General features: G+C 38.1%; 1 protein-coding gene across 1 annotated transcript in view; it reads right to left on the bottom strand.

The window, feature by feature from the left end:
* LOC145766654 (uncharacterized) overlaps positions 1-13,234 on the bottom strand; it is a 76,397-nt gene extending 63,163 nt beyond the window's left edge. The window contains exon 1 of the mRNA XM_082578367.1: positions 13,135-13,234. Coding sequence (XP_082434493.1) covers positions 13,135-13,234 — 100 coding nt within the window. The remainder of the gene's footprint in view (positions 1-13,134) is intronic.
* Between the last annotated feature and the right edge of the window lie 1,262 nt (positions 13,235-14,496).

Here is a 14,496-nt window from a genome sequence, read left to right as displayed (position 1 = left end):
CATGGTATCAATGTTTCAATGGCTCATGGATACAACCCATGTTGATGCGCGATCTGCTTCAAACGAAGATGGCGATTGAATATATGCCGTATAGCCTATTGGTGTTTTTCCCTTGCATTTTCAGATTCAGTTTATTCAATGGACCAAACATATCAACCAAATAAGCAAGGAATCTAATCCGTCTGTTATCATTCAGCAATGAAACAAATTCCAATTTTATTTAAAGGTCAAAAATTAATTTAAGCTGGACTCTGAGCTCTAACACTCGCTTGTTACGTTTCCTCTTGAAAACCATCGAGTATCTGCAGGAAAAAGAAGTAGGGCTAAGACTAAGTGATGGTTTGCATCCATGTCAATGCACAGTTGCTTAAATAATCGGGAGTTAAGGGCGCCTCCTTAAAGCTCTGGTCTAGGCCAACTTACTAGGCTTAAACAGCTTTACAATCCTAAAATCAAATTCCCCCGTGAAAATTGCAAAATTCCCCCTTAGTGGGATAGTGGTATCCTTCCGGTTTAGAAAAGTTATTTATAGCCTAACCTATGCTAACCTATTATGCTGTCATTATAATAGAGCTAGCTAGGCTGTGTAACTGTGTAGCCTATGTGTATACAGCATAGTTACTGTACACAGACTGAGTCAGTATCATGAATAAGCCTAGTATCTTGAAGTTTTTCACCAGTCTCAGATCATTGTGAAGACGTTACTGACAAAGAGAAAATTTTGGGGAATATTTGCATCAGCCCCCGCCAAACTTTTAGGGGGAATAATTCTCCTCTCCCCTCTCTCCGGGATTTACGCCTATGATGGTTACCCATTGACAAACTGGTGTCGTTATATAATGATTTTCATATTTTTCAGACGTAGCCTACTTAAACGGCTATCAAAACAGGATATTTGTGGGGGAGTAAGTAAAAAAAGAACGAAAAGCGGACATGAAAAAACGTCAAAAACAAAAGTAAATTTTGGTTGGGAAGATTCAATACTTCAACATCAAAAGCACACATTGGTTCTGTTCACAAGAATTGCAATGTCTCAACAGACAAAATTGTCTCAGAACACAGCCCGCTAGCAAAAGAGGCGTTGAAGGCTTGTCAACGTACCCTCACTTCCAAATAAGTCTGGTAAAATGCCGTACGCTTTTCTGCTGAAGTGTGGTCAAACTATGTTTCTGATTTCAACTTTGTTTTAGCTTTGCCTTGTTTCTAACAAATATTTTTTAGTCTGTGCCAAACCATCATTTTCTGCCCCGCAGCGCAAACTGTTTTTTGAACAGGACAAACTCAGAGAAACAAGACAATTTATGTAACATGCACGAATTTTACAGTAATATAATAAATCGACGACCAACGTATAACTGTAACTAATAGATTTATAGAATGTAAATTGTATAATAATATAATGATAACAACTTTTTAGGAATTTGATTAGGCTACATGTCGCGGCTGATTCGGTTAATGATTTCGTGTCTACTTCCACTTTTTAGGAAAGTAACAAACCCGAAAACAGCAACATCCAGATCAGGGTTGAGAAAAACCCAGGTTTTTTTAAAAAGCCCAACCCGCATGGTTTTTTTTTTAAAAAACCCGGTTTTTTGGGTTTTATTTAAAAAAGATGCAAAAAATGTAGATTCATGCTTATTTCACCTCAAATACTACTTTTTACCAATGAAGTGCCTCTCACTCACAGTACATGCTGGCATAACTCAATAAAGTAATGCACTAGGGCTGTATAGTGTATAACTATGAGGCCTTCTTGCATAAATGGGTTTTAGTGTAGTAGGCTACATAGTGGCATTACTTGATTTTTGTGTACAGAAATATCCACTGTGTTTTCAGTTTATCCTTGGAAATTTCCTTCACAATCACATCCTTAAGTCCTAATTTAAAGTTTGTTTTAAGTACCTTGTAGTGCTTTGGTTTATTTTTTTAATTTTCTGATGAAAATTGGACAAATATGATGCTCTGGGTTTTTTTATGGTTTTTTTTGAAGTGGGTTTTTTTAAAAAACAACCAGCCAGGTTTTTTAGGTTGGGTAAAATACTGACAACCCTGATTCAGATCCAATCCGGCATTCATTGATATATCGAAATCACCAACAAAACCACTAAAAAAGTTACCGCCGCCTGATTCAAACAACGTGGATGATGCCTACCAGGATTTATCGATGCAAAACATGAATACCCTGCCACCTTCATATCTGGCTCTTGAGTGTTTAAATAACATTAGACATCATTTTTTTGCTATTATTGTGGTCTCCCTGTGTACAGACTGTAGGCTACTAACTTCATTACCGTACTATAGCCTACTCTACCAGTTACAATTATATAGTGTAACCAGACGCAATATAATATGATGAAGATGATATTTAACAGTGCATTTATGTAAACGTAAATGTGCAAGTTATAATGGCGGGTCTGGCAATGTAAATAAACTCTTTCCTGTACTATGTCTTGTAATTATGTGATTGAAGAGCACGTCATTAAACCTATTGTACCCGTTTTGATATAGTAACCCTTTGCTACCACACTGCCATTGGCGTAGCCAGGATTTTCAATTGGAGGGGGGGGGCAAAGTTTGAAGTACAGATGCCAAGCAAAATTTGTCTCTCCCGAACATTTTGACTATTTTTGACCAAAAATAGCCCTTTTAGGTAGTCATTTTTGAACCAACAATGTCAAAATTTTTCCTCAAAATTGGCATGATGTTAAATAATATTGGTTTTACTTCGTAATCAGCTAAATTATTGTTAAAGTGAATTCAATTAGCCGCAATTTGTAGAAAAATTTGTCCAAAATATATAAAAGTTGCAATATATCGCTCATAAAGTTGTTGGATTGGGGGGCTGGGCCCCCTAGCTATGCCCTTACTTCCACACTGCTCATTGAGCAGTGCTCAATATTTAAAAAAACTGTAAGTTACTGTGCACGCCAATCTTAATATTTTTATGTTGCCCCATGTCTTGCGCACTCAGGGCCGGATTTAGCTAATGGGGGGCCCGGGGCACTGTTAGACGGGGGGCCCTGTGCAAAAAAAAAAAACACCTCTACCTCTACAGTAGCATTAATCCAGCACTGCACAGTAGGGTGGAGTGAAAATAACTTTTTCGCGAAATTCAAAAACATAGCCCCCTAAAAAGTTGCTTTTGTTCATGAAAAACGCATTTGAGAAAAAAAAATAATGTCTTGGTGAATCTCAATCCACAAATCAAAGATGGCCGCCAACTTTGCTTGAAAATACAGTAAATTCACCATAACTTTGCCAATACTTGCCCAATTTTTATCATATTTCAACAAGGTTTCCTCGTTTATGTCATAAAACACTAGAAATACATATGATGACAGGGTGAGCAAATTATGACATCACCAAATCCAATATGGCCGCCAAATTCAGTTTTTCACATTTCCTATCCAAGTTACACACTTCTTTTTCGATTTGCTCCAACGTTTGATAGTTATATGGTGTTATCCTGTCTTCTGTCTTGGGTACGATTGTTCCTCTTGATAATAGTAAATACAGATGGAAGCTTTATTTAGTATAGTATTCATCTAGAAATTAAAAATACCTTCAACAATTGCAACAGAGTAGGATAGGACGTTTAGCTGTTAAGCCCGTAGAATTAACGTTTCCAGTTCACGCCACGTGGAGGCAGTCCTACATGTGAACCTTTTAGGGGACAAACCGGGGATGGAATACGTTTGTCGCCCAAGGGCATTCTGAAAAGTCCAAGGAATATGAATTTCACCCCAGAATGACCTGTTCAATGTAACCTTCACTGAAATTCTAAACTTTGAAATCAGCCTTGCTGTCAAACTTTGGCATTTTGCGCCTGCTCTCTAATCGAGCCCTGATGAAACCATCTCTGTTATCTTTTCCACAAACGGAGCCTGAAGCCTCTGTCACAAGCTTAACATGACGTTCCACAGCCTGGTTATGACAGGGGAAACTTTCAACTGTGAGAGGACTCATCGTGAATGGATTTGTTTTGATCATATTAATCAAATCTTCATTGCTAAAGTTCTTGGTGTGGGGAGGTTCAGTGATATCTTCGGTCTGCCAGTCAATTATTTCTATATAATTCCTAGCGTGAAGGTTCAAGGTTGGCACTCTAAAAACTCGCACTGTACTGCTGCTCTTGCGTTCTCTGGACTTCAGTATTCGCCTGAGAGCCAGTTCTCTGATACTGATGTTGTCGTCTGCCAACATTGCCAGCAGAACGTTTTCAGGATGCGCAAAAAAGGCATTTCTCTGGATAGCATTCATAACAACTTCCTTAAGCTCATCCTCAAGATACCTGGCCTTGTCTACCATGTTGTAGACATGTTTTGCTCCATCTGTACACAAAGATTCCTTTTTAATAGAGAACCACATCGGTGCATACACTTTCAAAATAAAGGTGACAACAGTCTTCAATTCTAAGGACGGTGCTTCTGTTGAAATATACAACCGCAATATGCGATTTGCTAAAGTCAGCCATCTTGCTTGATTAATTGTACCAGGGCATTTGAGTGAAAGGTCCAAGGAGCAACACTTTGCTAATAGCCAGACAGATTTCAAACAGATACTTCTGATCGGCGCTTAAGTCTTTGGGCTGCAGTATGTGCTCTAAATCACAAGGTATTTTGTCAAAATTTACCAGTGGTTGACGGTCACAGGTATGAACGGCTTTTCCGATTGGTCCTGCAAATCCATGGGGGCCCGTAGTTGGACCATCTATCTTCTGAAAAAGATACCTGAAAGGAATCTCATATGCATGCAACAGGCAGATACACCATTGTAATGGTCTACCTAGTGACTCTTCAATTAATCGAATGACTCCCTTCTTTACACCAGTATTGACGACTGTTCCATCAGTACCAATTACATTGAGTTCATTTGTGTCTACTCCCCTTTTTTCTAAATAATCTAACAACTTTGAAGCTATCTCAGCCCCTGTCCCGTTACTTGCACAAACATGCCCGAAGTAAGATGATCCTGGTTCTGCTATAATTGTTATGTGTTCCTCTGATATTATTTTACGGTGAAATTTGCCATCAATCTCTTTTGCATTAAACATTGTCTTATCTTTTCGGCCATCAAAATATAAACCTGTAATCTTTGTGCTGGCTTCACCTAGGGGTGTTCAATTTCGATTTTCGATTCGATTCGATTAAGGTGATATTCGAAATTCGTTTTTCGTATCGGACATATTCGAAATTATAGCCGCCCTTTCGGCTGAACGCGGTTGAAAGTAACGCGAGTGGTGCGAAATCTGTCTTGTCACATTTTGCAAGCGAAAAAAGACTTCGACGCATGCGCATCGTCGATCACGTGACTATCACACGCTCTCGCTGGTCCAACGGCCAGTCGTGCACCAGGGATGCCAGGTTGGCATTTTAATGCCAAATTTCACAAATTTCTCAAGAATGAAGATAGCTAGGTTGTGCAATAGCAGAAAGTGTAGGGTGAGCTTTGTCGCAGTTTTATCCATTTTTTACCGAATCCATAGGCGCCTAAGCCGTGGAGGCAGGGCCGTAGCCAGACCGCAGAGCAAGGGGGGGCAACTTTTTTTTAGGGGGGCTCGAAAAAATTTAAAGGGGCAAAATCATTATAATTGCAGCTGTTGCTCGAGAATGTTGAGACTTTGCCAAGGGGGGGCGACATTTTTTTCAAGGGGGGAGAGACCCCCTTGGCTGCGGGCCTGCGTGGGGGCAACTTTTTATGCTGTATTGATACATAAAACAATAGATGAACTAGCGATCGGCAGCAGGAAAACACTTTTTGAATGCAAACCGCAACAGCTTCGCGATAAATAATCTCTAGAACGAGTTGCGATGCTACAATCCAACACCAGACAACAAAATCTGTCATTTTTACATTGATTTAATGTCTGCAGACTTTGAAGCAATCTAAAAATGACAGATTTGCTGCCTGGGACATAGCAAAAATCTACCATTTTTTGTCAATTCAATGTCATCAGATGTTGAATGCACCCAAAAACAACATAATTTGCTACGTAGACGGAGCGTGCGTTTAGCTTAATGCGCTTGCAAACATACTCGATGTCGCTTTCGGGTCGAAACCTCTGCACTCTGCAGTGAAATGTCGCGGCAGTGAATCGCTCGCTGTGAAAATGAACTTGAAGTGTTTGGGATCCCAGCGACCTCGGCTCCAGCGGAGCGATCGTTTTCAAAAGCTGGCCTGACCGTCACGAAACTGAGATCCGACTGACGGGTGACCATGTCGATCAGCTTGTGTTCATAAACACCAACATGGGCCTGGAGCTGTAGACGTTATTTTGTGTTCTTTTTTCGCAAATTTTCATGGCTTTTTTTCGCGTTTTCTAGCGAATTTTCATGTCGTTTCTTTCAATAAAATCACATTTTGCAGTTTGGTGAATAGTTGTGATATTCGAAATCGAAATTCGAAAATCGAAAATAAATTGAATTTCGAATTTCGAATATTCAAATAATCGAAATTGAACACCCCTAGCTTCACCTGACAAAGCTGTGCGTTTCTTCATCCTTTCCCTGCGAACTTTGCTTCTGTCGATCACCAAGGAGTTGCCGCCTTGAACATCAGCAAGAACAGAACTCGCTATGGCTGCCGCTGCCCTATCTGAGACTCCATACCTGTCACAAATGGTTGCCATTCTTTGCAAAGATTTGAGGAAGACCTTTCTCTTCTTTGGACAGGGAGCATCTATATATGTACCACTATTGTTAGGACATTCTGTGTCACTGCTACTGTCACTACATGATAAACCTGAGATGATGCAGACAACTGAGTTGCACAACTTCTTGGGGTCATTTCACAATGCTTTAACATTATTGTTCTCCTTTTGTTTCTTCGTTCTAGCTTTTGTGTTTCTGCTTTATCAACGCTACCAATAATCATTTGCCTGGCATTTCGTTGATCTATCAGAAGTTCCTTTTCGACATTAGGCAATTTACACTCTTTCTCACACTTGCAGTTATACAAGTTAGCACACTTGCAAGCCGAAACGTCAAATAGATGGTCAGCTTTCTCCTTGAACTTGCAAAGTCTTTCTTTGTAACTATCTTTGTCTTTATCTCGCTTATAGTTCTTCAGAATAAGCCTGTATTCCTTGTAGATTGAGTCCATCATTTGTTCCATCCTAAGATACGCCACAATAGGGATTGATGCCTTGTGCCACAAGTCTGCTACCTTGTTTAGTACTACTCCTGATATTTCTTTATGTGGGCGATTCGTCCTCAATTCATTCTTCATTCTCTGCTGAGTGAAACTGTAGAATTTTATTACATCTCGATACGTCGGAAGCATATTCTCTGGCACCTCAGCTGATGCACCAAGGATAACACAGAATGCATTTTTCCGTAATACTGCCATATTAACTGACTAAACCTAAACCGTAAGCAACTCAATCTTAACACTTTCACTGCCGGCGTTTTGAAAAAATAGGAGAAGTTTTCCTCCTCCTCTTGTTACCATAGTAATGAAAAAATATGTTGCCAAACGATTGAAACGCACTTTGTAATTTTGGAGCAAAATCGGTGTTGCAATTGATCGTTGAAATGACTATTGCATTTACAAGCACGCCAGTCAGCTAAACAGTTTTTTTTTGCATTGAATCAACCTGTTCAGACGTGAAATCACTGTAAAGAAAAACAAAAGGCCAACTGAGTGATTCAACGTATTCAAACATTGAATCAATGTAGGCTAAATACGAACTGCTAGGCTAATTCGGTTCTTTGAACAAATTGAATGGCTTTTGTAAATGTTTTTCAGTTGCAACCTATACCTAGTCAGCAAAAGTTACCTTTTTACACGATTTCAACGTCTGGCGACGTTGAAACGATGTAAAAATGACAAGTTTAGCTAGCTGGTAGCTAGGCTACTGTACCAAAGTTTAACTTAACCAATTAGGCGGTTGCAAACATATTTCCTTTCGATGAAACCTATAGGCTACCACGTTTGGTTAGCCTTTACATTACATTCAAAAGTTTTGTTGACAGACATAGCATGGTCATGGCCTATGTTCATAAGAAAATGTTTGCTTGGATTTTTTTAGCTACTAGGTTTAGGTAGCCTACAGGACTTCTAGCTAGTACCGGTAAGCAGTTTAGTGACCCTAAATGAATAGGTAAATTAGTCTAAACCTTAAAATATAATAGAATATTTCAATTACCTTGCTAGATAAAAAGTAAGCTCTTTTACATGACCTATGTGCATTGATCAATACACTTTTTTTGACTAGTAGCCTAACTTTATACTAGTAGCCTGGCATCATAGCTCTGGCATCAGACCTAGAAGTTATTGCTGAATTTCAAGCTTCACACTGATTGGTGTTTTGATTTCTATTTAATTTTTAAAGATTTGACGGGGAAATGGGTTAAAAAACGTTTTTTTTTTTGTTTAAAATTGAATCAACCTGTCAGGCCCCAGGATTGGCAACACATTAGGATTTTTGGGGCATTATGATGTCATGGGGTGAACAATTACATCACAAATGACTAGATATCTAGTCATTTGGCAGTGAAAGTGTTAAACAGAATAACGTGCACTTGAATTAGTAAAGCATATTCTGGAAGAAAAACCTTCGTGGCGTCATAATATCACATTATGTTGCAATAATAATATATTCTGGAATTGGAGCAAATCGAAAAAGAAGTGTGTAACTTGGATAGGAAATGTGAAAAACTGAATTTGGCGGCCATATTGGATTTGGTGACGTCATAATTTGCTCACACTGTCATCATATGTATTTCTAGTGTTTTATGACATAAACGAGAAAACCTTGTTGAAATATGATGAAAATTGGGCAAGTATTGGCAAAGTTATGGTGAATTTACTGTATTTTCAAGCAAAGTTGGCGGCCATCTTTGATTTGTGGATAGAGATTCACCAAGACATTATTTTTTTTTTTTTTTTCTCAAATGCGTTTTTCATGAACAAAAGCAACTTTTTATGGGGCTATGTTTTTGAATTTCGCGAAAAAGTTATTTTCACTCCACCCTACTGCACAGCATTTTGCAGAAACTTCAAAGGCTGAAAGAAAAAATAATAACACAAAATCACATTTTTTCCACGCAGGGGGGCCCGGGGCACCTGCACCCTCTGCCCCCCCCCCTAAATCCGGGCCTGAGCGCACTATGGTCGAATCATGCAAGAGCACTGCAGCACATTTAAATTACCAAACCGCAATGAAATTACGTGCAAAATAATGTTTTCTACTGCAACGTTTAACGGTCGTTGGTCGCGTTGTTAAAAAAAAACAGGAAAAATTTTATTGTTTTCAAGAAACCAAATTTAGTTTTGGATAGAAATTTTTACGCATTTAAGTTAAAAATTGTTTTGTTCCATGATACGTAGATTAAAAATAAATGATGGAATGAGGATGAAAGACCTTCTTCCATCCCATCATCCAAATCTTCCATTCCATCCTTAGATCTTCCATCCCAAAATGTGCCTTCCATTCCATCTTCCATCCCTTGCTCCTATGGCACGTTAAATCAAGTCACAGCTTATGTTATACTGTGATGCTGTGGGATCATAGATACAGTGGCCAAGCTTAGCACAGTTATTAAGCTGTTATGTTTTTTCCAAAAGAAGCCCAGCGAGGCAGGACAGCATTGTAATTGCAAAGTTAAGGTTTCAGTAAGCGTTTTCCTTACGTTTTTGTGAATAATTTTCAAACGCGCAATTTCCAGCATTTGATATTGACAACTGCGCAATTTCTAGCGTTTGAAGTTGAAAGCCGCGCAAATGCAGCAGCTGAAACTCTTCTCCCCCGCGCAATGTTCAAACTATCCAATCTGGAGTTACTCTTCACTCAAGCCTACCACCCGCTTGAATATAAGCTACGGTATATTTTTTACTGATGTTTAGTGTAGTTATTATTTGAATTATATAACAAAAAGTGAACTCAGTCATGTTCGGAAACTTGAATAATTTATTGATAAAGCTTTCGCCAACGCAAATCTGGACTAACAACAAATAAATGCTGAACACGCCCATTAAAAAACAACATAATTTTCTGTTCAATATAAGATTTTGTGTGAAAAGCATTGCCGGTTTAGGCAGCTTCAATCACCGAAGCCATGACATATCTTTCTGTTCAATACAACGTTTTGTGTGAAAAGCATTGCCAGATAAAGCAGCTTCACTCATTGAAGCCATGACTAACAACAAATAAATGCACGCGCATTAACAAAACAACATATTTTTCTGTTCAATATAACATTTTGTGTGAAAAGCATTGCCCTACCTGCCAAGCTGATACAACCTGTAGACTTTACTAGAAATAGCACCTAAATGAACGGGCGCCACAGTGCTCCGCACCTAAATATCCAGACGTCATACTGTGCGCGCCTATTTGACTGGTGCCTAACTGTCTGCGCCTAAAAGACTTGCTCCCAAAAAGAAACACAAATGATAAATATTGGACAAATTGAGTCTCCTTCACGACTTAAGAATCGAACAACGCAAAACTACTGAAACAAAATGTTTTTTTTGAGTGAAAAAATCACTGCAATCTGCAAGCAACCAATGCCAAATGATGTGCACAAGAAGTCATGGGAGTGTGAGGTACCAAAAATTTGAACAGGTTGTTATTTTTCTACATCAATGTGACGTTGGTTACTACTTTAAAAAATCTATATAATATCTTTGCTTCTGTAGAAAATCCGCAGCAAAAGCCTTTTTTTTTATATGTTTAGTATTGTTACGGACAATTTTCATATCAAACGTCATATAAAACCGTTCAGGTCTACTGAATCTTAGCGTATTACGTAATGGGATATTTCTAAAAAATGAGCAGATTGCAGAATCGTTGCAAGACCTGTAAAACATTGCAGCTGCAGCATAACATTACATCATCGTTAAATTTTTAATTACTTGAACAGGTGTAAGCCAAACTTGAACAGGTGTAAGCCAAACTTGAACAGGTGCTTGAATAACTTATCATTACTACATCACAGTAACTGCTTACGTGCGTTTGAAATATCGTAATTTATCCTCGTCATTTTAAAATTGTTGCTTGAAGAAGTTGGTCGCATAAAATTTAACTGTTTTGCTTAGTGCTTGCCAGCTGGACAAAATTTCCGTCTTTTATCCAAGTAATTTGCATTGTAGTGACAAGTTTAGTGGTGTATCGCGTTGCACCTCAATTTCGACAGCCACTGGGCTATTTTTTACAGAAATACGATTCTCGAATAGACGTTTTCGGAAGAGTGTTTCTTTTCAGTCATTACATACAGACGAACGGATCCGGGAACTTTATGTTACAATTTTCCCACGAAGAGATTATGGTTTACCGCTGTGACCAAGTATCAGCCAAATTTTGCCTATTATTATACCGATACTTAAAAAATGGCCAATATCGCCGATACCGATATATCGGTACATCTCTATAAAAAACACCTCAATAATAATTAATTTACATGACCATTTGGAGGCCCCAATCAAGCCTCACAACATAGTACTTACAATATAACAATTAAACATTCATACCACCTATCACTAAAACTGAGCTAAAACCTTTAATTAATGGAAGTGGCTGCATTTACGGCGCTGTAAATACAGCTGTTCCATGCCACTTTGTTTAATCTTTACGTCGCTTTTACTGCGCATGCGCGCTGTTGCTGGAAAAAAAGTACGTATCATATAACTTCTAAATTCAACTGTGTTTTCCAAGTGAATTAGTGGCGCGTGCGATCTTCGTCTGGTTCATACTCGCAAGGATATGAGATCGATTCCTCCGAAAGGCAATAGGCAATTTTTTTTTAACTCAATTCCCGAAGTGTATAATCTTTTCTTATAAGTGACTCAATCGTTTGGCTACGTATTTTTGTGGCCGTTCAGTTTAGTTTATTTTTAGTTCTGACCATCACAACGAAAAAACAGTATAGCCTATGACAAACGTAACAGAGGTATAGAGAAAGGTAGAAGCGACAAAACGCGGACGTTATAGCGTGTATGATAGCAAAGCAGGACAATCAGTTAAAAATATGGCACGGTCGTAACACCTAAAAATTTTATAAGTTCAGAATTTTTTTTTACTCATTTTAATTGTTAAAGAAAAAAAAACTCACTAGCCTTTTTTCTCTGTTTTAAATTTTAAAAAAATTGTTAAGGTGTTACGACGACGCCACGGTTACGACCGTGCCATATTTCAAACTGATTGTCCTGCTTTCGTGCTTTGATATCATGCACGCTAAGCCTATAACCACCGCGTTTCGTCGCTTCTACCTTTTTCTAAAAAGGCATGGAATATAAAAATTTTAGGTATTACGACCGTGCCATATTTTAAACTGATTGTCCTGCTTTGCTATCATACACGCTATGCCGTAACGTCCGCGTTTTGTCGCTTCTACCTTTTTCTATACCTCTGTTATGTTTGTCATTATTATACTGTTTTTTCGTTGTGATGGTCAGAACTAAAAACAAACTAAGCTGAACGGCCACAAAAATACGTTTGCGTTTTGTCGCTTCTACCTTTTTCTCGACCTTTGCTATGTTGACGTGTATTGTTTTGATATGATGGTCAGATATAAAAACAACTGAACTGAACTGATTGAGTCACTTATAAGAAAAGATTACACACTTCGGGTTTGAATTAAGTTAAAAAAAAAATTGCCTTTCGGTGGAATCGAACTCATATCCATGCGAGTATGAACCAGACGAAGATCGCACGCGCCACTTGTTTACCTAGAAGAAACAGTTGAATTTAGAAGTTATATACGCACTTTTTTTCAGCAACAGTGCGCATGCGCAGTAAAAGCGAGGTAAAGATTAAAAAAATGGCATGGAACGGCTGTATTTACGGCGCCGTAAATGCAGCCACTGCCTTAATTAATTCCTCCGAATCTTTTTTTGCACCCTTTGCTGGCCATATTTACACAATTTAACATAATATAACATATCTCTTGTTTGTCAAATCCAATCTTTTTCCTCTACCCCTCAAAGTATTCACCAGAGACCACTTAGCAGAAACTTAAAAAGTTGAGTAAATATCCACTCATTTTAGATGTAACATGGTAACAGTACGGTAAGTGTTTTTTTACCCCAATACTACCACAGATTTTTTTTACCCAAATTGACTATACAACTTTTAACAGTGCATTTACCATTTCTGCATTCAGTTCTAGCCAAAGAAGACACACCGAAATTATATACCTTGAGAAATAAATATTTCAAAGTAACTCAGAAGATTAGCTCGTTGTAAGACTTTGTGAAGTTGAATTTCTCCAAAACTTGTTGGTTCCAATCCATCCATAACAATGCACTTACCACAAATTTTTCGTTAACAACACTGGCAGTTTCACAAATCACAATGAAATACAGTACGGTATTCTATAGGCTGGGAAAAATTACCATACACAGTAGGGTGTTGCAGGCGCCCCATGAAATTTAAATCTTGGTTTCACCATGCTTACCTTTTTTGTGGTACTGTGTTTAGATCAGTAGACCACAAATATGAAGTTTCATAAATTTTCATCGACGTTTACCTCCACCGCCGAGGCCATTTTGAGGCCCACTTTTTGAATTTTTTCATGTTTTTTGCCACTAGAGGGCAGTGTATAAGTTTTGCGATATTGGGAGTATATTTAAAAGATGCACTATGATGTTCTGAATTGTTAAAAAAAAAAATTGGAGAAATGGGATAAGCATATCCAAAAATATTCAAGTTTTGTCACTAATTTTTTGCACAATACTGCCCCTAGTGGTAAAAAGAAAAATTAAAATATCTTAAAAACTACTCATCATATTGTTATAGAACTTGCATGTACCCCCCCATTTTTGTGGGTAAGGAATTTGATTTTAGCAATATTTTTGCAAAATATTACCACTAGAGGGCGGTAATTCTAATTTTGAACTATTTTTCTGTAAAAGGCGATATTGTTGCATTTCTTGAGCTATGCTATCTGAAGAATACAATTTCATGGCTTATGCACATCATAATCCATCGTCGGTTTGTTCCCCACTACAAAATTTATTCAATTGTAAAGAAACTGCATGCATGCATGTACTATATCAATACATCCAAACAGGCAATGTGAGTCGTAGTTAACACAATTTACGCAAAGGCAGTTGTGCATCTTCATTGTGTTGATAAACGACGTTTTCTAAGATTTGGTATCTTTTTTCGATCCTCCTCCATCGCTTGAATATAGTTTTGCAGATTTTTTTCTTGCTTTGCTAGATGAAGAAAGTCGGATACCAGTTTTACCCCCTCTCTGTTGAATCATTACAAACTCTGAGTGCACTTATGATCCCATTAGCAGAAGCATAGCCATCATCTATTTCCCACTCTTTTGGGTGTTTGGCAAGAAAAGTTGTTGAAATTTGCAAAAGTTCAAAAAAACATTTTTCTGCTGGCATTTGCATAGGAGCACAATGACAATGAGTTATCATAAACAATGTCTGGCAGCTCTGGCTTACCGTATCCATTACCAAACCTGTTGGTAACCTGGCCATGGAAACTTGCATTTAAATGCAGCAGAGTTCTAGCCAAAGCTTCCTTTTCATCCATAGTGA

This window comes from Aplidium turbinatum, chromosome 3, assembly GCF_918807975.1.
Source record: "Aplidium turbinatum chromosome 3, kaAplTurb1.1, whole genome shotgun sequence".
Classification (NCBI taxonomy): Eukaryota; Metazoa; Chordata; class Ascidiacea; order Aplousobranchia; family Polyclinidae; genus Aplidium; species Aplidium turbinatum.
The sequence above is the reverse complement of the archived record's forward strand: the minus strand, read 5'-3'. Positions and strand labels throughout refer to the sequence as shown.